General features: G+C 41.3%; 1 protein-coding gene across 1 annotated transcript in view; it reads right to left on the bottom strand.

Annotated features, from left to right (window-relative positions):
* ank1b (ankyrin 1, erythrocytic b) overlaps positions 1-9,534 on the bottom strand; it is a 65,010-nt gene extending 55,476 nt beyond the window's left edge. The window contains exon 1 of the mRNA XM_070850644.1: positions 9,409-9,534. Coding sequence (XP_070706745.1) covers positions 9,409-9,534 — 126 coding nt within the window. The remainder of the gene's footprint in view (positions 1-9,408) is intronic.
* Between the last annotated feature and the right edge of the window lie 15,301 nt (positions 9,535-24,835).

Below are 24,835 nucleotides of genomic sequence, written 5' to 3'. Positions count from 1 at the left end.
GGATTACAAATTAGATTGACAGATGTTGTTTTAACTTCTACATACTGTGAAAGCACACAGGTTTGAATTAGGATGCTATTACATATGTAGGCTTTTCTTTTAGTCCGTACACTAAAGACGTAAATGTATCATAGCTGCAGCTACACAGCCACAACTTTCCTGATATCTATCAAAAGGTGTCTGACAAGGCATGCCTATCTGAAATCACTTTCATCTCCAGATCCAAACATGTGACAGTCGAGTCCTACAGTAGATAAGCCTTCAGAGAGAGAGAGGTCTGATAAATATCGGCCATCATGCTTCTATTCTGGAATCTTCCTGTGTTGTCTGAGCAGGTACGGATCCAGGGCAACATCAGATACAGTATCAGAGCAGGTGTTCAGCTAGCACACGCTACTGGTGTGTAGATAGATGGGTAGCTCTGGTCTCAGATGCAGTGTAATCCTAGGCTGGCAGGTAAATATAGCCTGTGGCTGCTTAGGGCTGGGCTGAGTGCTGTTTTGCTCCGCTCGACCTTGGCTCATTCTGCTCTTGCTTTCCACAAAGGGGATGAAAACGCCCCAGCACTCACTATTACGGGACTTCATACTCCTGCGGTGCACAAACATGCAAACCATATCTCCTTCTCATCCCACTCAACAATTGATTGAAATGAAATGCTGTCACCGCCCTGCACCACCTGAAATTGGATTTGTATAACTCAACATGTCTAAATTACATCATGCAAAAACCTGAAGTGAGAAGTGTCCTATAGTTTCATTATAGACAGCATTTTTTTTATAATGTTTTATTACTTATTATATCAATAATATCCAATCAAATTTTAACAAGCTTTAGCCTCTTTAAGGTCATAGCTAAACAGTTGAATCTTAATGCTCTCATTAGCCCTGCACGCAGTTTCAGAAAACAAGCTCTGATAAACCAACTGTACACTAGACGTCCGGCACCAAATCACAAACAAACACTGATAGCAGCTATCTGGTGAAAACACACTGACCATCGAGCAGGTTAAAGACTGAGACACGTTTCTCAGGGGTTGGAGATGATGAAGACAGGGCTCAAAGGGCAATGAAAGTTTCAATGACATTTATAATATTGCCATAGCCACAACTCCAAATGGATGTTACCATTGCTCTCAGCTAACAGCATCTATCCATATCCATAGTATCTAAATAGTATGTTTCTATGAGCTTGTTTATACGTTTTTCTGCCCCCTAGTGGCAAACAATTTGTCAAAGCGGCTTTAAACAAAAGTGTAATCAGTAATGACTGCAATATTAGGGAAAGGAAAAAGGCTTGTGCACATCTGTCTACACAAATATAACGGTTAGGTTAACCCAAAAAATGTACACAGAAGGACAAATCACGCACATCAGTCCTTTAGGTTATAGGACACGTGCTTAAGAACCAAACTCTTGAGACACATATAAACATATTCAGTTTCAACCCCCGCCTCACAAATACACAGTAAATCAAACCATTTGTTTCATACCACCTCTTTCCTTGAATCTGGGTCAGCGTACAAGATCTGCAATGGTTTGATACCTGGAAACGGAACTGAAACCGTCAAAGGCAGCAGCCGAGTAGAACGTGATACTAGTCTTTAATCAGTGCTGCTGTGTGTACCCTCAGCTGTCGCAGAGAAAATATACAATGATTTGTCATGCCATGGAGGAGCACAATAAGCTCCGCGTTCATGTGCTATCCTCTGGGCTTCTCGCAGTTTTACATTGTTTGACCTGTAGTAAATCAATTCAAATCAAAATGTTGTGCAGTTCACAGTCAGAGGAGTAATGGTTCAGTGTATGTTTGCAGAAGATTTGATGCAAGTCTTTTCAATGTGCACTGTAATGACATGAAGCACATGAAACAATGAATTGATTAATTGCATCAAAATATAAAAATACAAAGACATGGATTAATTTCCCCTTTGTCTATTTTTTTTCTCTCCAGATTAGGCATTACTGAGGAGTATTTGTGATGTCATTGTCCAGTGTATTAGTTTTGTGTGAGGACAAAAGTGGGCAGAGAGGCAAATAAAGAGGGAGAGAGACAGAAGAGAGTTTGGCTGATTAGGGTTGGGTATCCATAAGGTTACATAAAAGTGGAATGAGATACCCTGAAGCCCTGCTCTTCCACCCACACTCACACACACACACACACACTCTGTGTGTGTGCATGCACACATACAGCTCATTTGAAAGCACATGCACACACACACACACACACACACACACACACACACAAAGTGCACACATTGTCCATTAGCAGATCTTTGGATCCATTGTAATAAGTGCAGGCCTGGAGGAAACTGGCCTAAGGAGCTTCATGCTGAGGTACTACAATAAAAGGTTTCGTGTCCCAGATTAGTCAACCCCATTGGTTCAAAGAACAACTGCAAATGAGCCCAAACAATCACTGGAGCTCAAGATGACCAACAATTTTCATCACAATTCAAAGTCATTTATTTATGAACTCTATATACAGAACTGATTGTTGGTATGCACCAAACCCCTGCTGACTGTGTTCCAAGTAAATATTTGTTTCAAACATATTCGGTGGTGTACTAAGCTGGAATTCAAATGTGCATGTTTGTTACAGCTACAGTATATATTAGCCCTACTCTGCACAGGTGTTCGGTCATTTCATACTTTCATTGAAATTATCTTGAGGATCTCATACAGTTGCTTTCTGTGTTCGGTCAGAGATCACTTAAGAGGGAAGAACCTCGTCTGAAGTCAGCTGGGATTGGCTCCAGTTCCCCCGCGACCCTGACGGATGAGTGGTATAGATAATTGATGGATGGATGGACGGATGGATGGATGGATGGGAAGAACCTCCACTCTGTGACAGTGTGTAACTCTTGAGTAGAGTGAGTACAGTGTTTTTGTAGCACCAGCAACTCCAACAGGGTGACGTGTGCATTAGTACTAAACAGCTGTTATTTCAATGTGTCACATACATATTTTAGTCAACATTTATACATTTAAACTCTTAAGTACTGGATCAGACTCTGTATCTGCAGATACTCACTGTTAGAGGACTCAGATCGGGGCCAACAAAAACTTGAACGGGACATCCCTAATTCATAGCAGCATAAATCAATGATGGTCATTGGACTGTTGTGACTAGTGACTAGTAAACATATAGCAGTGATCAATGATGTTAAACATACTGTAATGGCCACAGTATTGTCAGCTAATGATCCAGAGTGGTCTGGCCACAGCCAGTGAAGCAAGAAGACACATGACAATGCACTACATTTAGCTGTTTGCTGATGAGCAACAAGCAGCTATTCTTCGGGCTACGAAGAACGTCATCAATTCTGATTCACAACATGTTTGCACACAACTGTATTTGGTGTTATCTTGTTATTTCCTACAAGGTTTTCAGCTCTTGTTCTCCTCTCGAAGATTATTATTTCACTTTTCAGAAACGAGTGAGGAAAGAGGAAAAACGGGCCGAGGCAGAAGTAGACAGCAAAGGTCACACATCTATTCCTAACCTAGGAGTCTGCAGCTGCATGGCATGGACCTGGTGTATGGCCAGCAGACCCTCTGCGCTTTCTTTGCAGATTCCCTAACTATATTACTGTCGAGTCCATCCAGAAGTATGATCTGATCTCTGCTGGCACTGTAGTGGATGACCTTTGTGCAAGGGGAGGAATAGGGAAGAGAGATGCCATGCTGCCGAGTTTGATTTACATCGAATGGAGCTAATTAACATCCCCAGAACATTAAGACATGTCCGTGCCTCATTTTTCCCTCTCTGTCTCTTTGACTTCATTCCTCACTGCATCTGAGTGCATAGCAACAATCTACTGGAGGAGGAAAGACAGATTTGTAGAGAGATATGCAGCGAACAGAGGGACAAAGCAGCATGGCTGATGATTCAGGTGAGCGTTAGGGAGTAGGGCCACTGAGACAGAAGCCAATACAACAACAACATGATTGTTCCACATTGAATACTTATTTTTGATGAACTGACAAATTACACTTGGCTTTGCACATTTCTTACACAACAGTGAAACCAAAAGAGCTTTCAAGGCATCCCAAGTCTTCACAAAGGAGCCGGTTGAGATGGAGCATGATCACGAATCGAACGACCATTAATGAAATCTTAACCCTTGTGCACCCCTTAAAAAAATCATGACGTTTTACCCTCGATGCAAAAAATGTTCTGTTCCTAAAAAGTGCTATAAAAATATTATACATTCATATTTTTTTTCACTTTCAATGCATTAAATCTTTTGACCAACTTCAGTCCTAATCATAACTATTAAGTTTTCATGTATTTGTCAAATATTTTTAACCCTTTAATGCCATTTTTGCAATATAAAACTACAATTAATTAATGAGAAAAACACAAAATATGAAATATTTTTCATATACTAATTGCAAACTGGAATTTTTTTGGGGGGGTATTACAGTCTTGGATATGTCAATAATTGACAATAACATTGATTTGAATGCATTATTATTTTTTGAGCAGTTTGACTTTATGTAAAAATGTGCCACCTTTTACCCTCGATGCAAAAAATGTTCTGTTCCTAAAAAGTGCTATAAAAATATTATACATTCATATTTTTTTTCACTTTCAATGCATTAAATCTTTTGACCAACTTCAGCCCTAATCATAACTATTAAGTTTTCATGGATTTATTAAACATTTGTAACTTTTTAGTGCCATTTTGGGAATATAAAACCAAAAATTTCAAATGAGAAAAACACAAAATATGAAATATTTTTCATATACTAATTGCAAACTGGAATTTTTTTGGGGGGGTATTACAGTCTTGGATATGTCAATAATTGACAATAACATTGATTTGAATGCATTATTATTTTTTGAGCAGTTTGACTTTATGTAAAAATGTGCCACCTTTTACCCTCGATGCAAAAAATGTTCTGTTCCTAAAAAGTGCTATAAAAATATTATACATTCATATTTTTTTTCACTTTCAATGCATTAAATCTTTTGACCAACTTCAGCCCTAATCATAACTATTAAGTTTTCATGGATTTATTAAACATTTGTAACTTTTTAGTGCCATTTTGGGAATATAAAACCAAAAATTTCAAATGAGGTAAAACACAAAATATGAAATATTTTCCATATACTAATTGCAAACTGGAATTTTTTTGGGGGGGTATTACACCCTTGGGTATGTCAATAATTGACAACAACATTGATTTGAATCCATCATTATTTTTTGAGCAGTTTGACTTTATGTACAAAATATGCCACCTTTTATCCTTTGTGCAAAAAATACTCTGTTCCTAAGAAGTGCTCTAAAAATATTATACATTAATATTTTTTTCACTTTCAATGCATTAAATCTTTTGAACAACCTCTGTCCAGATCATAACTATTCAATTTACATGTATTTATGAATTAATTTTAACCCTTTAATGGTATTTTGGGAATATATTGACAAATGATGAGAAAGGTCACTCAGTGGAGCAGGACCTGCAGATCACTGTCATGTATACTTTGCATCCATACTTGCTGTACTTGGCACAATGGGTCCAGACCTTTCTCTGTCCCATGCAAAATGTGCACTGCCTGTACCTCTTTGAGGGCCTGGCTTCTCCTGCTGGCTCTTCCATTTCCTCTGACATGATCCACTAGTGTGGCTGCTGCTGGTCCAAGCAGCAGCCGCACTAGTGGGTCTTCCAGCTCCAGCTCAAGTGAGGAAATGGGTCTTCCAGCTCCAGCTCAAGTGAGGACATGGATGTCCTCACTTGAGCTGGAGACCCATCTGGATGAATTTCAGGTGAAGCCTCCCCTGATATGTCCTCAGTGCCTGTGTCTGTGCCGGACATCTCCTCCTCGTTCTCAGGCGACTGCAGGACAGCAGTCAGAGCCTCCTCTAACACAAAAGTGTCTCTTCATTGTCACTGAGGAAATGACCAGCCAGCACCAGCTAGGTGCAGCTTGAGGTTTGCAGACACAGCACCTGTATAAACATGCTGCACTGTAAACCAAAACAATAAAAAGACTGCTTTGGTCAAAAAAAAAAAAAAAAACGTTTCCAGGCAAAAAAAAAGCTAGGGTGCTCCTCCTTAGATTCTTTGACCTTTTGACCTTTTGACCTTTTGACCTTGATTGCTTTTTACAAGTGCTGTAGTGTGTCTGGGGGCTTCGAATAGGTGTGTGTGTGTGTGTAGGTGTGTGTTTGTGGGCGGGGGGGTGAGTGGGTGCATGTGGTCTGTAGTCATAAGAAAGATAGCGATAGGGATGTGCAAAATGTGGTGAGCAAAAATGACTTTCTAACTCCCTGTACACAAACACACACACACACACACACTCATCAAATAATTTGTCAAAACACACATTCATACCACACTTTTACATCACTGCCAACACACTCAGACCATTTTAGTTGGAATCATGCATTCTGCTGGGGAGCAATAGTGAGAAATGCAACGGAAGTAGGATTCACTGAAACAGCATATAATGGAGCCCTCAGCCATATAGTGGAAAATGATGTCAAATGATGGATAATGAAAAAAACTACAATTTTCAAGCCAAAAGCTTAGATTGAAAAGGTAGTCATAAGTAAAACATTATTTTATGGTGTAATTAAAGTAGGATCAAAAAGTGATGTTTTAATGGGAGTCAATGGTGCAAAAAATGTTTTAAGGGTGACGAGAGGAACTTTCTTCTCTCCACAGTGTATTATAATTCTATTAATACATTCAAAGTTGAAATCTTAAAATGTGGTAAAAGACTGACATCCCTGCAAAATTTTGTCCCATTATCATTAAAATTGGCAAAATTATTGAGTATTTTTAGTTGAAAAATGCAAAAAATGTACCGAGGGGTGCATAAGGGTTAAACATAACAGCCTGATTGATTTATGAACAGTGAAATAAAAAAGATGTTAACAGCATAAAGGTTGGAGGATGGCCAACTAAGTGCAGTAATGTCAAGAAAGCACTAAAGCCGCCTTTTACTTCTCACATTCTATCTACTGTAGAGTAAAATAACCTTAATATTCTTGATTTTCTTAGGCTTGCAGTGACTGTGGGCTCAGTAACCTAGTTTCTCATGTGGTCAGTAATAGTGACTAAAATTTCCACACAGCCATATCATGCACAGCGGCAACCGCTTGCCGCTCCCAACCGAAGGCCTCTTAGCTGCCAGCCAACTGGGAACCATTTCCCAGTCAACTCCCAGCCACTGGGAGTCTCCCCCCTTCCCCCTGTTTCCTGACAGGGCGTGTTACATCACATGTAATCAGTTTACATGTAGTTATTTATAATGTTTATCACTTTAGTATTAGCTGGTTTTAAAAGAGCCTACCTTGATCAAACTAAACTCATATATATAGTGTATGTGTATATGTACACACACACACACACACACACACACACACATATATATATATATATATATATATATATATATAATGTATTGGAATTCAACTACAAACCATTTATATGAAAAGCAACCAAACATGAGAGTCTGTGCTGGTTTCTAGCGACTACAAAATCTTGAACTGTAAATCCAATACTGGCATCAAGCAGTCGTGCTCACTGCCAACGACAACCTTGATTTTCTCTGTCTGCCTGACACAGGTATGAATGTCTCAGTGTTCAGTGTGCACACCTGTACTCACAATTTCCAAATCCTTCCATATACTTCCATATACTGCCTGATTATTTCTTACAACTCTTAAACAACTGTTAAAACAACCTAATATTAGTTGCCGAAACCAAAGTCTTAGTTAGCAAACAAACAGGGGGATATGACAAGTTCCATTTCTGTTTCATCCAATGTAATCCAATCTATGATGAAGTTATGTAATCCTTGAAATTGTAGGATTTCTAGTCCAGTCTAGTACAGGCAGTGCATGAAGGCCTGTTTTGCTGAAACACAAATGATACCATGTTACTGTAAGAAAAGAACATCTCACTCCATCGCTACATCTTAATCACTACAGTTAATTGGTCTTGGATGTAAAGTAAAGCAGTACGAGCTGAACATACTGCTAAAAGCCCACTGTATGGCCTCTGAAACCAGTAGCAAACCCCACTGATTGGCTGTCAGGACAATCTGTTTCATGTTGAAAGAATATTAAATAACTTGGAAACAAAAGAGATTACACTCGATGAGCACCCCAGCTCTCTCTGCTGATTCCATTTTTTGGACGACAAACGCTCATTCCCTCACACATCTCACAGAGTTAATATAAAAAGACCAGTCTATCCTCTGTTGCCACCAACTCCACACCAATATGAGCAAACAGAAAAATATCGCAGGAGGAAGAGAGCTGGCACTGCATTGAACACTGAGCCCTCTGTACATGGCATAATGTTGTAAATTCCACTAAGGGATAAAATGAATAAAGTTTTTTTTTTTTTTAATCCATTCAACAAGTACCTGCCACAGTCGGATATGTGTTTTCATAAATCTCATCAGTGCTGGCAACCATGAGTGCAAGGCGCCACAACCCCAATAAAATCTGCACCTAAAGGCACAGCTGGAGTGGGAGCGCGCAAAAGAAGAGCTGAGACAGAGGGGAGAATAAGAGCTCTGATGCCTACAGGATGAAATCCTGTGTGCCTACTTTGTGACAAGATATTTAAATATTCATTTTCTACACAAGACTGGCTGCAAATAATATAGTATATATGAATCACCAGCTACATTTCTCAATTGAACAGCACATATGGCACAAACGTGCCTCAAAAAAGATATACAGATGGGTTAAAACTGCATCTATTATTAGAGTGTACCTCCATCTTCCCCCTCCATTTTACATCTCCCCCAATAAAAAAAAAGAAAAATCTGTAATATGGGAGAAGACACCAAATGTGAGACCAGCACAGCTTAGTGAGAAGGAATAGAGCATGCAGAGCATATTAATGTTGATATGATTACATGCATACAAATACATGTACGTGCAGTACACTGAACTTGCATTGCATTAATATGAATGAGCTGCACCCATGTAAGGCGGAAATCCCCCAGAATGGTTGTGATGTGAAAGGAGAAAAAGACACTGCCTGTTATTTAACCAACAGCCAAATTGGTCACACCTCTAACGACATAACAGCCATAATCTGCCTCCTTTTCCTCCCCCCATAGCTGAATATCTGACCGACCAAACACAACCTGTACCAGGGCATATGCACTGCTTGACTGGTTAGCCTACACACACATACACACACACACACACACACACACACACACACACACACACACACACACACCAGCTGAGGCCACAAGACCAACTGTGTAATTATACATGTGTAATTGCATCCACACCAATCTTGCACAATAGATGCAGTGAGAGAGAGAGACTGCTAGAGAGATGCAGAAAGGCAGGTGGAAGAAGGGGAGAAGATGGATATAAGGAGCACCGTCACCTCCCCTGTCTCCTGAGACAGCCAGCCATACCTTGCGTCTGCGGTCCCTGGATCGATTCCTCTTTTTTATCTTTTCCTCCTCCTTCTCCCTCTGCTCCTGGGCGGCGGCCTCCGCAAGGTCCTTGGTCTTGCGGAGCTGCTTGGCGGCTTGCGCCATGGTGCCGCTGCTACTGTTACTGCCGCTCCAGTCACCGGTGCTCCAGCCCTCCTCTGGTTTGGACTCCCACCAGTCGTCCCCGTTTCCTCTTCCTGTCCCTCTATCCCCCGAACCCCGTCACTTACTACCTCTCCTCTGGTGGCCACCACGACATGTGTGTGTGTAAGGCAGGCAGTGGGAACGTCTGTGTCCAGATACTTGTGTGTACGTGGATGGTGTTGATGCTACAGCAGGCACCAGGCAGCCTCCAACAGCCACAAAGAAAGATGCTACAGCTAGTGGTGCTGATGCTGCTGCCTGCGCCGCGGCTGCTACTCATCCAGTCAGCTTGCACTGCGCTGAATTGCCTCCCCTCCCCCTTCTTTCTCTCCTACCTTCCTCCCTTCTCTCCTCTCTCCTCCCTCTCTCCCTCTGCTTGCACAGACCAGTCACGCAGTCCTGTGTTCAGCACGGTGGGGATCCTGCTGCAGAGCTCCCTCTTCATCTGTCAAATGTCCTCCCCGTCCTGCTGCTCTGCCCCTTAATCCACAGTTTTCTTAGCTGCTCAACGTTTCTTCTTTAACAAAAGCTGTTGTTGCATCTTACATAAGGCTTGAGGTACAAAAGATGAGGGCGCCAAAGCTGCAGAATGCCTTCACATTATTTTCCCCCCACGACTTCCCTCTCTCTGACCATGGCTTTTCCGTGGCACCTCCCTCCTGGAAACAGATGAAGAGAAAGAACAGGAGTGAGAGAGATGAAGGCTTGTAAAATAGAAATGGATATCTTCTTTCATCTTATGCACAGTATCTGAGCACTTCTGCGACCTGATTCTCTGCACAGCTTGGTCACTTTTTGACTATCAGAGGCTGATGTTAGAGTGGCAGAGTGGAAACATGGTGCCATACACTAACACCTACACCAACCTACTTCCCTCATGTTTTAGATTCAGAGGCAGACAGAGAGAAAAGCATCAACAACAGGAATGCTTCATAAAAACTGCATGTCCCCTCCCTCCCCTTTCATTCCGCCACTTTCTCTCTTCCCATCACATCAGGAGGGCATCCATGGCTGTTTGATGTTGCAATTCTGGAGCAAAACAGCGAACAGCATGACCAGACAATATGATTTAAAGATCATACAAGCAGAAATATGATTTATGTTTTAACGTCCATGAGACCAATTTCTGTCAAACTTTTAATGACAATAATTCAATCAATCTGTGAAATGATTGGCTGTCTCTCTCTTAAATTAAATACTATTCTGTACTGCTATTCTACTAATCTATAGCTTCATATCACTGCAGGTTACCTACTTATCTGAAGGCAAGAAAATGTTAGTTAGTTTCAGTTTTTTAATGTAATAACATAAATACAATAACACAAAATATCAATGTCCTCACATGCGACTGAAAAATGAATTTCATCCATCAGATATTTAGCATGCGAACGGTAACAGTTACATTTCATCGTACACATTCGGCCGAATGATGCATTTGCTTTCTGAAGCCCACTTCCAAGGAGAGAAGATGCACTGACATCAAACTCTCTCCCTCCATCTCATTTATGTTGCAGTCATGATGCTGCAATGCAACACGTAGCATTGCCCTTAACAACGAGATCATGTGACAACACTGGAAATTCATACATTCTATATTCATAGATGCCATCTGGTAACAATACCAGATCAATTCCATCATTACAAGCCAAAAGGAATGATTTGAAAATCAATACTGTGGATTTATGCATTCAAAACCTTTAGACGATGACAATTTTTCTTTGGAGACATGAAATAATGTAACACCTAACTTTTTGTTTTCGAATGTTTCACTGTGCATTTATTTTAGTGACAGCTTGACATGTTCTTGTGACTGATGCTGATGAATCCATTAAACTGGAGGTGATAAACTAAACAATGCCTCCACTGCACTCTACATTCGCCTGAAGAGAATAATGGCATTGAGGGACAGCTGTATAGAAATGACCCACATCATTAAGACTAAACAGGCAAAGGGTTTCTGTGAACAAGGTTGATGCCCCAGAAAGGAGGTTTATTCACCAGGACACAATAAATCTGCTGACAGGAGTGATGGAGAGCATTTTAGTGGTAACATCTGCTGGGATCTGTCATTAATAAAAACACTGACAACACCGGTGCAGGGTCAGATCTGATCCTCAGCCAGATGGGAAATGGTGAAGCAGCAAAAATGTTAATTTACTGTCACCTGAGGAAGACGAGCATCTATGCAAAACAAGGTGAAAGAGCAGTGGAGTGAAAAGACCTCAATGATTTGATCATCCCAAGAGGTTTCAGGAAGAAGACCTGGGACACTAACTGACTTTGGATTTAAGCTTAAAATCCAAATAATTTAACAAACAAATTTCTATTAAACAGTTACTTCATAGGACTTCAGTATTACTGCTAAGCAGCAGTACTTGGAATAGACCTTGATGTGATTAAGTTTATCTTTTCAATATGACCATCAGTATTGTACAGCACAACACCAAACTATAACACAATAAGAAGCAACACACTGACAGATTTTTCAAAAGGAGTATCTCAAAAGAAATCTCTGCCACTCTCATATGTTTGGGGCGGGGAGTTACATATTTTATGAGCAAAATAGATAAAGGCACTTCCAATTTCCTCCTGAGTGTTTAGGGGGATATTTAGGACACCCAAGGACGTTGCACGACCACAGCTAAACAATTTAACACCTGGTGAAAAGGACTGTAACTGTTCATTATCTGCAGCACTGCGGCAGCTGCAGGAGTGAATTATGTGTAATCTCTCTCTGTATTTTTAGTTGCAAACAGTGAAGTCGCAGTTCATCGACTGACATATAAGGTGTGATATTTACTGCCAGCATGCCACGCTCCACATTCCTGAGTAGATTAAAGTGTTTCTTGCGGATGGTGATTCATGACTCTACAGTACTCAGATTCACAAATACATCACTGCTATTTAAAGCCCCAAGTGCACTGCAACGACTCTGACCACCTCATGTCCACTGTGTTATAGCGCCATCAGGGGGCAGCTGGTTGTTATTGCGACTAATGGACATTTTTTTTCTCTACCTCCCTTGCTGTAGGATGGCCTTTTAAAAAGTTTGGTTTTATGAATCTAAATGAATCGTTGGAGTGTCCCACCTTGTTTTGCATTAAAAAAACCTCTCTGAGTCTTTATGAATATATTCAGAGAAGGTGACCACTGTGGTGAAGGTGATTTTCAGTCCCACTGTTGACTCTCTGTGATTTGCTTGGCTGCATATCAGTTCACATGTTTTTTATGTGATGATAACAATCAGGCTTATGTGCATGAGGGCTATACTAATTATGATTATGATTTTTACAATGGCTTTGCAATTTAAATTGATTGCTTAAGCAAAAGTTTCTATTTTCCTTTTTAGTTTTCTTCAGATTTATATTTTACATATTTAGTTCTGTTTAAAAACACACTTTATTATTTTCATTATTATTGCAGAAATATTAAAATATGTTATGGGTATGTTAGTTTAATGTCCCTGAAATGCCCTATTGTCTTTTCAGCTGTATCACATGCCATCTGGCCAAACTCCAGACTCTGTATCCACTGGTCTTTGCCCTTGACGATGACTTGCACTTCCCTCAGCAAAAAAAAAAAAAAAAGATTCTGGGACTTGGCCAATGCTGCTGTGTCCAATCTAAAGGCCTTCTCTGAAATAAGGAGAGAGGATGTAACAAAGGACACGTCTTTCTCTTCACCTTGACGAGATGTTTCCCTACATGCTGTTCAGCTACGTGTTCCAGCACTTCAGATAATTTATTATTAAGGTCGTTTACAGTGATAATTGTTTATCTACACTACTAGCAGGAAGACAATGCTTATATGAGCTGCTGTGTGACATTACCCCTGCAAAAGGAATGGAGTCTATGATCAGGATGACGTTTTCTGTATTTCTTGTGTCTCCTGATGGTTGTTGGTGGTGTCAGGCAGCATCTGGTCCAGAGTGAGGCTGCCAGGGCAGTTTAAATACCTAAAGATGGTGAAGGGGCTGGGGCAGTAGCCGACTATGGAGACGTTACCAGGAGCCTGGGTGCTACAGCAGGAGACAAGATCAAGACCAACATCTCACACAAGTTATTAGAGTTAGTTAACAAATGACTGAACATGTGTTTTCTGTCTGATTTTGTTGCATTTTGCTCTTAAGGGTCACGTTGTGTTAATGTTTCATTCATTTGTGGATATTTGTGTCTCAAACTATGTCATTTTCGCCATTCCACCCATCCATTGTCTTTACTGCTTATCCGTCAGGGTCACAGCTGACTTTGGGGGAGAGGCGGGGTACACCCTGGACTGGTCGCCAGCCAATAACCAGGCTGACACATAGAGACAAACAAGTGAAGAAGAGGGGTATCTATCATCCTATAAAGGTTAATATATTGACCATTTTAAAGTTGCAATTGCAATTGAAGTCATACATTTCTTATACACTATTTATCTACCACTCACGCCTACGGGCAATTTAGAGCCACCGATTAACCTGCATGTCTTTGGAAAACCCACGCAAACACGGGGAGAACATGCAAACGGCACACAGAGTTTGTTAAATAAATGATCTAATTTTGTCTGTCCCTTTTCTAGGAGTAGTGTAAAATGTGTGTGATTCTAGGGTGGTAGATAAATAGTGTATAAGAAATGCATGACTTCAATTGCAACTCTAAAATGAATACACGGTCAATATATTAACCTTCATAGGATGATAGATTACCCCTTACCCCTTTGTCTGTGCTGTAAGAAGGGAATTCTTCTTCACTCTTTCTACCATTACCAAGACGTCTTATTCCATTACCACTGTTACTATCACTGCTGACGTACCAGTACTGGCACACAACTCAACACACTTACACACTTGAAACTGTAGGTGTCAGCAACGTCTCAATCAGCCACACAGGATGAGGAGAAATCACTTGGTGAACGCGGGAGGACACACATATCTGCTGCAGAGTTACTGCCAGCACCAACATGTAAGCAAAGTAAGAGATGATTAGAAGAAATACAACACATTTTGTTTTTCTCTCACTTTCCGTGCTGTGGATTATATCTGTTATCTATCTTGCTGTCCGTGGGATGGCACTCACGTACAATATTCTAACCACTGTGTAACATCATTGATAAATAAAAGTTAATTAAGCCACCTCAGCCCAGCACTAAGCCATGGTATAACCTTTTAAAGAATTGTACTACTGGCTCTATTAAGCAATGCTCAGCAGGGCAGAAATAACATACGGCTATGTAAGGGCACCAATGCAGATAAACAGTGGAACCAAAAAGGCATTTAAGTTTGCTCAGCAGTTCCGCTGCTGCACCGCAGGACAATGAAAAGGTGTGTTGTTCATTCTGAGAATTTATTAGCTGCTATGGTTTATCGTCTCAAAAGGAAAGAAATGGTAAATATAAAACAGAAGAATAAAAAAGCTTCCTAATGGATTACGTGACACGATGCGGAATTAATGTTAATATTATGTAGGAGGGAGGTGATGTATAACCATTATGCTGACTCAGTACTGTTACCAGTCCTCTTGATTCATATGATGCTGCTCAAGTGCTTCCAGAGCAGCAGTGGCAGATTATTTGTTTTAACATAGTACTTTAAAGGGTGGGATTTAAGGACTGGGTGAGAAATGGGCTCATTTTCTTTCTTGTACAGAGTTAGATGAGAGGATTAATAGGACTGTTGTGTCTGTTAGTTAAATCTGAAGCTCCAGCCAGGAGAGGTTCACACATCTTACTGAAAGCGAAGAAAAGAAAAAAAAAAAACATCAACAGATCATGGTTTTACAGACCTTAATGTGTGTGACACTGACTTCCTGGACTTCACTACCTGGTGAAGACTAGACAAGAACATTTCTGTATCGTGTTAATCACATCTTAATGCTAAGCTAAACATCTCCGAGCTCCGAGCTACATATTAAGAGTGACATTGATCTTCTCATCTAAATCTAGGTGAGGAAGAAAGACTGAAGTACTTGCCAAGTTTCAAAATCTGTACAACATATTCTTGGGATGACTCCTATACATAAAAATGTGACTGGCACAATTGATTTATGCTGCCACAAAGAAAATGGCTTCAGAAAAAGGCACAGAATGTCTGTGTCACGCTGTGCATGACCGCTCCTCCATTAGGAACCATTGATCATTATGGGCTGGGCATGCGAGATCCACTCTGTGAGAATCAAAGTGCTCGGGGGTGAAGAGCTCTTGGCAGACACCCAAAAATTATCTCAGAGTCACCCCTGTGGAAGCCAAGACACCACAATACTGCAGACCGGCTTCCTGTCAAGGAGAAGAATAATGCAAACTTTCTCTCTTTCCGTCTGAATTGCTGATGAGGAGACTAGCGCACACGGCAATTCTGCATTGCTTATAATACAGTCTCCTTTTTCATTGTCAAAGCCCTTTTAGTAAGCAGCTGATGATAGTGCAGCTTGCATATTTATCAGCTTTTACACACAGTTATTGGATTTCTCCATGTGGATTAAACATACACCTCCCAGCAGCAACCGAGTTTCTGTCGTATATTTGTAGGAAAAAACACCGGGTGCACTGAAAAGTGTTAATTCTTTAAAATCACCATTGAATCCAGTGGCAGATTGCTTTGTCTCTTCCTACTCAGGCGCTGCGTCCTCGCCCGCCCGCCTCACCCTGCCGGGAAATCTGCCGACCTCTGAGGCTTGGATTACCTGGCAGGGCCTGAGAGAGCAGCTCAAGAGCACTTGAGGACAAGACTCGCGATGCTCCCGATCAATTCTCATCGACTGTGCGATGTTACATTACAGTTAATGTGTTTGCTTTGCAGTGATTCTGCAAACTGCAATGGCAAATAACTTGTTCCATAGATTGGGACGTGAAGCTGAGATGAAGGAGGCTGCATCCTCCTGCTGCACCTGTAATTTTCAGTTTATGTCATCCTGTAGCATGATGCAACATGACATGACAGGACATGACATGACATGACATGACATGACATGATGTGATGGGAACAGTCGGAGGATGATGGAAAGTTATGGGATATCCAGTAATGGGATATGAAGAATATGATATGATAGGACAGGGTAAGTCATGATCTAACAGGAGGTCACATGACACGAGCCCATCAGCCATCAGTGTGGTTTAGGCTTGATAAGCTTAGAGAAGCACAACCCCCCCTCGCACCATGACCCTTGACATAGTTCTTCAGCGGCTAAATGCTCCACTTTGTTCACCTGCTGGTTGCTAACTTCTCTGTCTGCTGTCCGGTGCTGAGGAGGAAGAGTAATGTTGTTTACGATAAGAGGCCGTGTGAATTCAGCTAGGGTTTTGGTCAGTGTAAGGACTGGGTTCTCTAACAAATGTCTTATTGAATGTCTTTTAGATTTTTTGCAGATTTGAGAATCCTTAAGGATGCACAAAACAGGAACGGACCATGAGCACATTGCTTGATAGTGCCGATCAAAAGCTCTAAAAAGGTACAGTCCCACTTGTAGTTCTTAATCATTTTTGTGACTTAAAGTTGCAGAAGATAAAACTTAAGTAGATGAAAGTTCTTTTGTGACATTGAAACAGTGTTTTCAACTTTCAGCTGTACTTTATGGCCTTTAATCAGCAGATAAAGACTTGAGCCAGTGAGCAGCTCGTCTGCCGGCCGGCTGGTCTGCAGTTTGAGCTGAGAGCCTGTCTGTGAGCGTGAGTGCTTGTCTGTCTCTATGTGTCGGCCCAGTGACTGACTGGCAACCAGTCCAGGGTGTAGCCCGCCTCTCACCCACTGACAGCTGGGATCGGCTCCACCCCCCCAGACCCTTAAGGATGAGCAGTATAGACGATGGATGGTTAGACCAGAGATATAATGGTACTCCATACTGTTGTCTTCCTTCTACCATCAGTCACATTAGCGAGGCGAGAAGTAATCTGGAGTATCGTCTTTTGTGTTCTGAACAAACATCCCTTTTCTTTCATTAATCACAGTAACTTACTCCAATATCCCGACTATTCCTCACTCTTTGTGACGGCCTCATCCTTCTTAAGAGATGCAATCTAGGCCTTGTGTCTCCTCACTTTTCAACTTCTCCCAAAGGCCCAACACTGACTTCTTCAGGGATAAAAGCACCTAATAAACACAAACTATGTTAATTGTGTCATTAAAGTCATTAAAGTACCAGAAAAGATCCCAAACAACTCCGAACTTCCAGCAAATTGAGCACATTTAGATGATCTGCATGAGTCTTATTAAGGGTCCATTAAGTCTGCTAACAGTGGGAGGGAGGGAGGGCAGGGAGGTGGAAGTAATATAAAGTTAGATTATTGTCTGCTGCAGTGTTTCTTTCCAAGATTAATAAAACTGCTTGTGTTTTATGGTTATGTATTTAAAAAAAAACATATAAATAACTGCAGAGAATGGGCCAGGGGGAGTCTTACATTGCAACATATTTATTTATATGCAACATTTCCTACAAACTGTAGATATTCCCTGTTTTCTGTTTATAGGGCAGTGCAGGCTCGGACCGGTGAGTGGCACACACACAACAACAAAAAAACTTACTTTACCATCCCTTTGCCCCCTCTCTGCCTCACTGCAGAGAGACTGAGGTAGAGAGACCGAGAGAGGCAAGGGTGTTCAGATCAGGAGAGGGAGGGGGCAGAGTTTTTGGAAACAGGGAAGTGAGCTGCACTGCAGCAACTGGGCGTTGGCTCAGCCCGCCGAAGGAGGCAGAAAAAGACAAAGAGGAGAGAGGGAAACAGAATACGAGGTGCAGGGGAAGTCTGCTGGGTGTGCTGTGAGGAGAATTAAGTAAACACAAAGTGTCACAAAAAGACAGGAGTAAGAAATGTGTAGCAATGTTTTGGCAAATAAAATCCTCCAAAGTGCTGCCATTGTCCTCAGATGACTCAAGTCCATTCTGTATTATGTCTGGTTTAGAGTCAGGATCACATTTGAGGTTATTAGTTAAACAGAGAAAAGTGATTCCGTGCATTTAAACCCTGGATTTCACTACACATTTGAGGTACTTTTATTTAATGCACTTCCCTTTTTTTACTGTAGCTTTTACTCCACTTAATTAAGTAATAATGATATGCATAATTTATGTAACAATGTGAAAGCAAGAGGCCACTGTAAGTACATTAAGCTAGTAACGTAAATGTAATTTAATTTCAATTTAAATAATTTAAATGTCTGACTTTTACTTTTAACAGATTGTTTTCACATTGTGCTTTTACTTATGTAAAGGATCTCTATTATTTTCTCCACCATAGATAAGGTCTGTTACTACGACTCATTTGAAATATATCGAACGTGTCAGGCTGTGAGGACACAAGTATGATATGATGTCGAACACATGCAGAATATATTCACTTTATGTAACTGTGTCACACAAAGAGGTCTGAGCAGATATTGTAATTTTACAGATACAGATTATATAAATGTTATTCAGGCAGTGCAGAGAAAAAAAAGCAAAAATATCACTATAAAGCTGTGACGTGAATATCTAAACATCTATACATGAATATCCACTTAAGTAACTGCTGCTCCCTGTTTTCTAGGTTTTTGTCATCCCCGTCTCTAAACTGCTGTCCGCTGCTGTCTTTTCTCTCTCCCTTACGGGGTTCTGACAGTTTCATTTGAGGGATATCTACTATCTACAAAAACAAACATCCTTTTATTGTTCGGTGTGCTCATTGCAAGGGAAAATTAGTTTGACTTCAATTCATGTGCTCACTGTTTCCCATCCTAACGTGTTGAAACATGTGAACGTGGGAAATGTGCTGTATGTCTCTGTTTCATAAATGACCACTGGACTTCACCTTATGGATAATTAATCCTCCTCTGCTCACATTTTTGACAGTGAACTGGTAATAATCAGCAGCAGCGTATCCTGAATTCTTAGTTCATACTGAGCATGTGCGAGTGTATAAGATAGGTCGAATGAGGACACATCCCCAGCACACACACACACACACGGCAGGGGATTTCAATCCAGCTGTCAAACTGTAATGTATAAAGCTATAATGTGCAAGTTGCTTCCTTATCACCCAACCCACCTGAAGAAAGGCAATATACTGTTTAATGCTCTAAGCATTTCTTAACACCTTCACTCTATTTGCCTGACTCTGTCTTCCTCTCCTCTCCTCCGCTGCCCTGCTCTCCTTCTGACTCTGTTGTTTGACTCCATCTCTCCCTCTATCACTCTCTCCATCTTTCTTATCCATTCTTCCTCCTTTCTTTCTTCCTCACTCTTTCTTTCTCTCTCTAGGCCAAGAAAATGTGCTGCATCTGCAGGGAGGTTATTTGGTGCAGGAGACGGGGAGTAATTGATAATGGTGCTGCTTTTGCTATCAGGAGCGCTGTGTTTGCTTTTAGAGGAGAGGAGACAGAGACGGAAACAGAGGGAATTGCAAGTTAGAGAGGGATAAAAAGGTAAGAGGACAATAAACAAACAGTGGAAAAACAGCGTCAAAGGACGACACAAAGTCAAGATATTGACATTGAAGAATAACAGAACATAATGAACATCCAGTGTAGAAAATATATGACTCTCATATATTTTGTGTGCATTGCAGTGGGCTTTGTGTTTGTTGATGATGATCTAGAGATGTTTTGTGAAGTTAAACTGTGTGTTAAGTGGCATTAAATCAGAGTAGAGACATTGGTTTGTAGCCGTGCCATAATTAATTGATTGTCGACTTATTTTAAACCTTGATGAAAGCATGAAAATGATGACAAAAACTCTCTAGATCCTCCCTGTATCATACCTGTAGTGTTTTTTAGTAGCTCCACTGTAATGCATGACTGAAACAGTGTAGAGACCACACAGCAGTGATGCCAAACACAGGGAATCTAATACATGACATCCGATACAACAGCAAAACAAGGCTAGTAAACTGTTTCACTTGTGCATCTTGTCAGTTATTTAGAAAAATAACTTTGGATACAGGCAACATTTCTGTCACTCCAAGGAAAACAAGATTTTTAAATTCAGGAGAAGCTAAAACAAAAAGATTGACTTTATTCTTACTGCTGTTGTTCCAGCACCGGTGCATGAATGCGTCCGACGTGCTCCACCACTGAATAAGCTTCTGAAATATTGATGAGATCTCCCAGGCTAAACCCAGGCTTGCTGTGGCCTCAGGGTAGAATAGTAATTAAAATGTTACACCTGCACTTGCTGTGCTACACATTGAGAACATACGCCTGCTGTCCTGTAGGTGCACAAGCACATAGAGAAATACACAAGCGGGTATGACCATGAACACAACATGTCCTGCACATGTGCACAAACACATGCATTATACTGACTTACATCCATTGGCTCCAGGCTCAAGTAAAGTTAGCACAAACAGAAACATCTACATATCTTTTTATTACTGTATTTTCATATATTTCACAAGCGGAGAGAGTTCACTTCAAAGACATTCCAGTTCAAACTTTTCCTCGTCTTTGAAGAGTTAATTCTGAGAAAACAACATGTGGCAGGGACAAAAATAACAAAGAGAAGAAGAGAAGAAAGAAGAAAGAGTGTTGCTCTGTCATGCTCGTCATGCACAGGGGAACATTCGCCACACCCAAAACGCTCTCTTCAGAGGAAATGAGATATGCTGATGAAGCTGGCAGGCAGGTCTCTCATGGCTGAAGACGAAGCATTTTGGCTCTTCTGAGACATCACACTGAGTCAGGCAACCCGGGGGGGGCCTGTGATATTTCATCTCTGTCAGTCTTTGGTTTTTTAACAGCGCTTGCTTCTCTCTTCCTCACAGAGTAGGTTTGCAGAACTGTGTGATGTGTCTCCCTGTTAGAGTTGTCCCAAATCCCTTGTGCCTCTGATAATGTGTCCAGTGAGTTTGGAGGGCCGACACAGAATGCTCGTGAGAACATGAACATCCATGAATGAAGTTTTATGAAGTGTTTTTTGATTGAATTAACTAGAACCGTAATTAAACAACCCTAAAAACTCAACGACCACCTGTTGCTGTCAGTTTTTAGTATTTCTAGACTACATGACTACCTTCTGGTGAACTCAGAGCCACTCACTGCACTGCTGTAAGCCAGACATGACAAGTCAGTAAATTGATGGGGAGAACAAATAAATGGATCAGAAGTAGATTGAACATCTTGCAAACACGCTGCAGAGTAAAAATGTCCCTGAAGTGAAATGTATTTTTGTACTGTGTTTTATTTGGTCTGTGAAGCTATTTGTAGCAGAGCCATCGCACGCACATTTTATTAAAAAATGCCAGTCAGGTCCGGTCGTGTCATAAACACGGTGGACTGTAAACGTGCATGCTGAATGTGCACATGCTGTACAGTCACGCGTTTTGCCAGTGCGCTACAATTTTCTGCAGCCTGTTTCAGTCTCATGAAATATGCAGAGTTAAGCTCAGTCATCGCCGTTCACCAGTCAGGGTTGCGTGACTTTGTGTTTCATGCCCCAAAACTGAAGAGACGGCTTACTCAACCGTGGTACTATGCTCACTCTGTTCAGCCTCGCTGGCTCACAGCGCAGACTGTAGTACGAAAAGGGAGGTTAGTGAATTATAGAGAGAAAAAAAAAAAAAACTGCATCATGTTTTGCATTCTTTCAAAATACATCAATATGTCAGCTGACGTATTCACTCGTGCATTACTACAATTAGCATTAGCTGAGGGTATCAGCATGTATCAAACTAAGACAGTGCAGTATCAACACTATATTGAATCTGTCTGTACTTAACATGGCATTAATAAGACAGAATCGTATTTTGTGAAATAAGTGAAAACAATGTGAGATTAGTGCTTCTTCCCAAATCTAATTAGTCCTGTTTCACATTTTCAGTTATAGTTAAGAAGCTTGCCATATTTAGACTCTGTTGTCTCAGAGGAACAACAACAGCACAGAGCTGTATAAATCATCATAAAAACTGTTTATATAAGACAGCTAAATGTACAAATCACACCACTGAATCACACAGTAAAAACAGGAGTGGTTGCGTGATCGGGTAAGGGGGGGGGGGGGTACAGGAGTTTTTCACTTTGAATAAAAAATGGGAAGCACTAACTTCAAGGATTTTCAAGTGAGAGCAAAAACCGCGGCACAAAGCTGATGCAAGGCTCCAACAAACATGAGTCATCTCCATTAGGGAAGCACCCTCTGTCTATCCCCTCCATCCCCGCCTTCTTTCATCCAGCCCCCCATCCCACTTTTCCCTTAATGCGTCTGCACTCTGCCTCTCATGATAGTTTCTCTCAGACTGACAGCGAGAACACAGAGTAGCTGTAGGATGTTCGGCATAAACAAGTGAAAATATTTTCATGTATAATGTCGTGTCACATGTTAAGTCCCAGGGGCAGGCCTCCGGAAGTCCCACAGCATGGCTACAAACTCATTTCTTTGCAAAACACCGACTAATAAAAGCAAAATATTTAATGAAGTTCGTAATTTGCTGAACTATTAGTAGCTTATGTGCAGTTTTTACAAATGGGTTGACGCTGCATTTATTTCTAAGCAATATGAGCGCAGAGAGTTCAGAGAGAGGTTTCAAAAGAAGAGGGAAAATAAAGAAATAAAAGTGAGATGGGAAAAGGGAGGAAAGAGTGAAAGAGAGAGGGATGAAGAGCGCAGAGAGAATGAGAGTAAGGGAGATAAAAGGAGGACAGAGAGGAAACGTTCTGCTTCATCTCAGGCTTTAAGCACAGTCACCAAGGGAGAAGCTGTCTGTCACTGGCATTAAGGAAAAGTCAGTATGAAACCTTTGGTACATCTGGACTTGTGAGGGTCATATCACATTTCCTATCCCCAACCTTAACCATTAACCCTGACCTAAAAGTGTTAAACAGCCCTCTGCAGTGGCCAACACATCTTACACATATGCTGCAGGCTTCTAATGGTCATAATGCCCTCCTAGACGTTCACTTCCACTTTAACCATTCCAACCACCCCAGTGTCTAAACATTAAACACGTTAAAGGCAGAGAAAAGTGGGATGTTATTGCTCCGCTGCTATCGTCCGTCTATCCACTAATTTGCAATGCAAATAATAATTTACTTACGTTCTTACAGCATATGTCTCATGTACATGGTGAAGCACACACATACATCATACATCTTTCTGGACACAGTGACAGTGACCTGAGCGACTGCATGCTGTCTCAGAATACTAAGAAGTGCTTAACAGGATTAAGTACAGGCGCCCAACACTGGTGCCATGTTGTTTAACATATTACTGCCTGTAGATAAATGTACCCTCATTCACCTCCAGACATTCTCTGAATAACAATTTAATCACATTTTGAATCTTGGCGTCTGAAAAATGTCTCTTAATGGTTGTGGTGCTTCGTTTACATTCACAAGGACCCAAACACACAAAGCAAAGACTCAATGTAAGACTCGGCTACGAAACCATGGAACACAGAATAAAACTACATTTCAGTCTACATGTAACAGGTGACATATGTGGACCACGTTCAGCAGAGACAAAAACAACCTAATTATTCTTTCAGTAGCATTTCAACTAAAGCAGATCTCAAGCAGGCGACCTCTGCCACACCGAACCATAACCTGACCAACTGTTTCACCATAAATGCATCACAACTTTCTGTGCACCGGTGCTCCATCACATGCAGCTCGTGCCCTTTTTATTTTTCTCACCCCTAATCACCAGAGTCCGCCAACAGCCAACAGCCAACAGCCAACAGCTGGGTTCTTCAAACTATGACTTTTCCCAAATTCTAACAGGTCAGACATCTGTGTAATAGTTACGGGGAAGGTCATGACAAATGTTGTCGTTTAGGAAGGAGGACTTGTTGAGTTGGTGAGTGCGACGGCTCGACGGGACAGACAGAGACGATCCTCTTCACTGCAACAATGTTCTGCTGCAGCAACAGATACAGTTACGTAATGAGTTTCGACTGGATATTTAGGATCCCCACAGCACACACACAGCACCCACCTCTCTCAGTGCCTCTGCCCCAGCTTCCTTTCTTCTCTCACTCTCTCTCTCTCACTCTCTTTCTTTCTGTGTTCCTTGCTTGCTCTTCCTTCCCCCCCCTCCCTCTCTCCCTCCCTCCCTCCCTCCCTCATTCAGCTGTATCATGATTCTGCAGCTCAGCCTCTGCAGCATGACTCTACTCTCCTCTCTGCGCTTCAGTCTGCCTTTCCAGCAGCTCGTTGACAAGCCTGAAAGAAATACTGGAAAGGCTTAAAATAACTGCAGGTGGACCTTTACTACACATCTTTCTCATCCACACACACACAATCATGTACCAGAGACGCACGTCCATAAACGACCATCATGCTTAACATAAAGTGCCACTTTTACTACCTCACTCAGCTTCA

This window comes from Pempheris klunzingeri, chromosome 19, assembly GCF_042242105.1.
Source record: "Pempheris klunzingeri isolate RE-2024b chromosome 19, fPemKlu1.hap1, whole genome shotgun sequence".
Taxonomy (NCBI): domain Eukaryota; kingdom Metazoa; phylum Chordata; class Actinopteri; order Acropomatiformes; family Pempheridae; genus Pempheris; species Pempheris klunzingeri.
The sequence above is the reverse complement of the archived record's forward strand: the minus strand, read 5'-3'. Positions and strand labels throughout refer to the sequence as shown.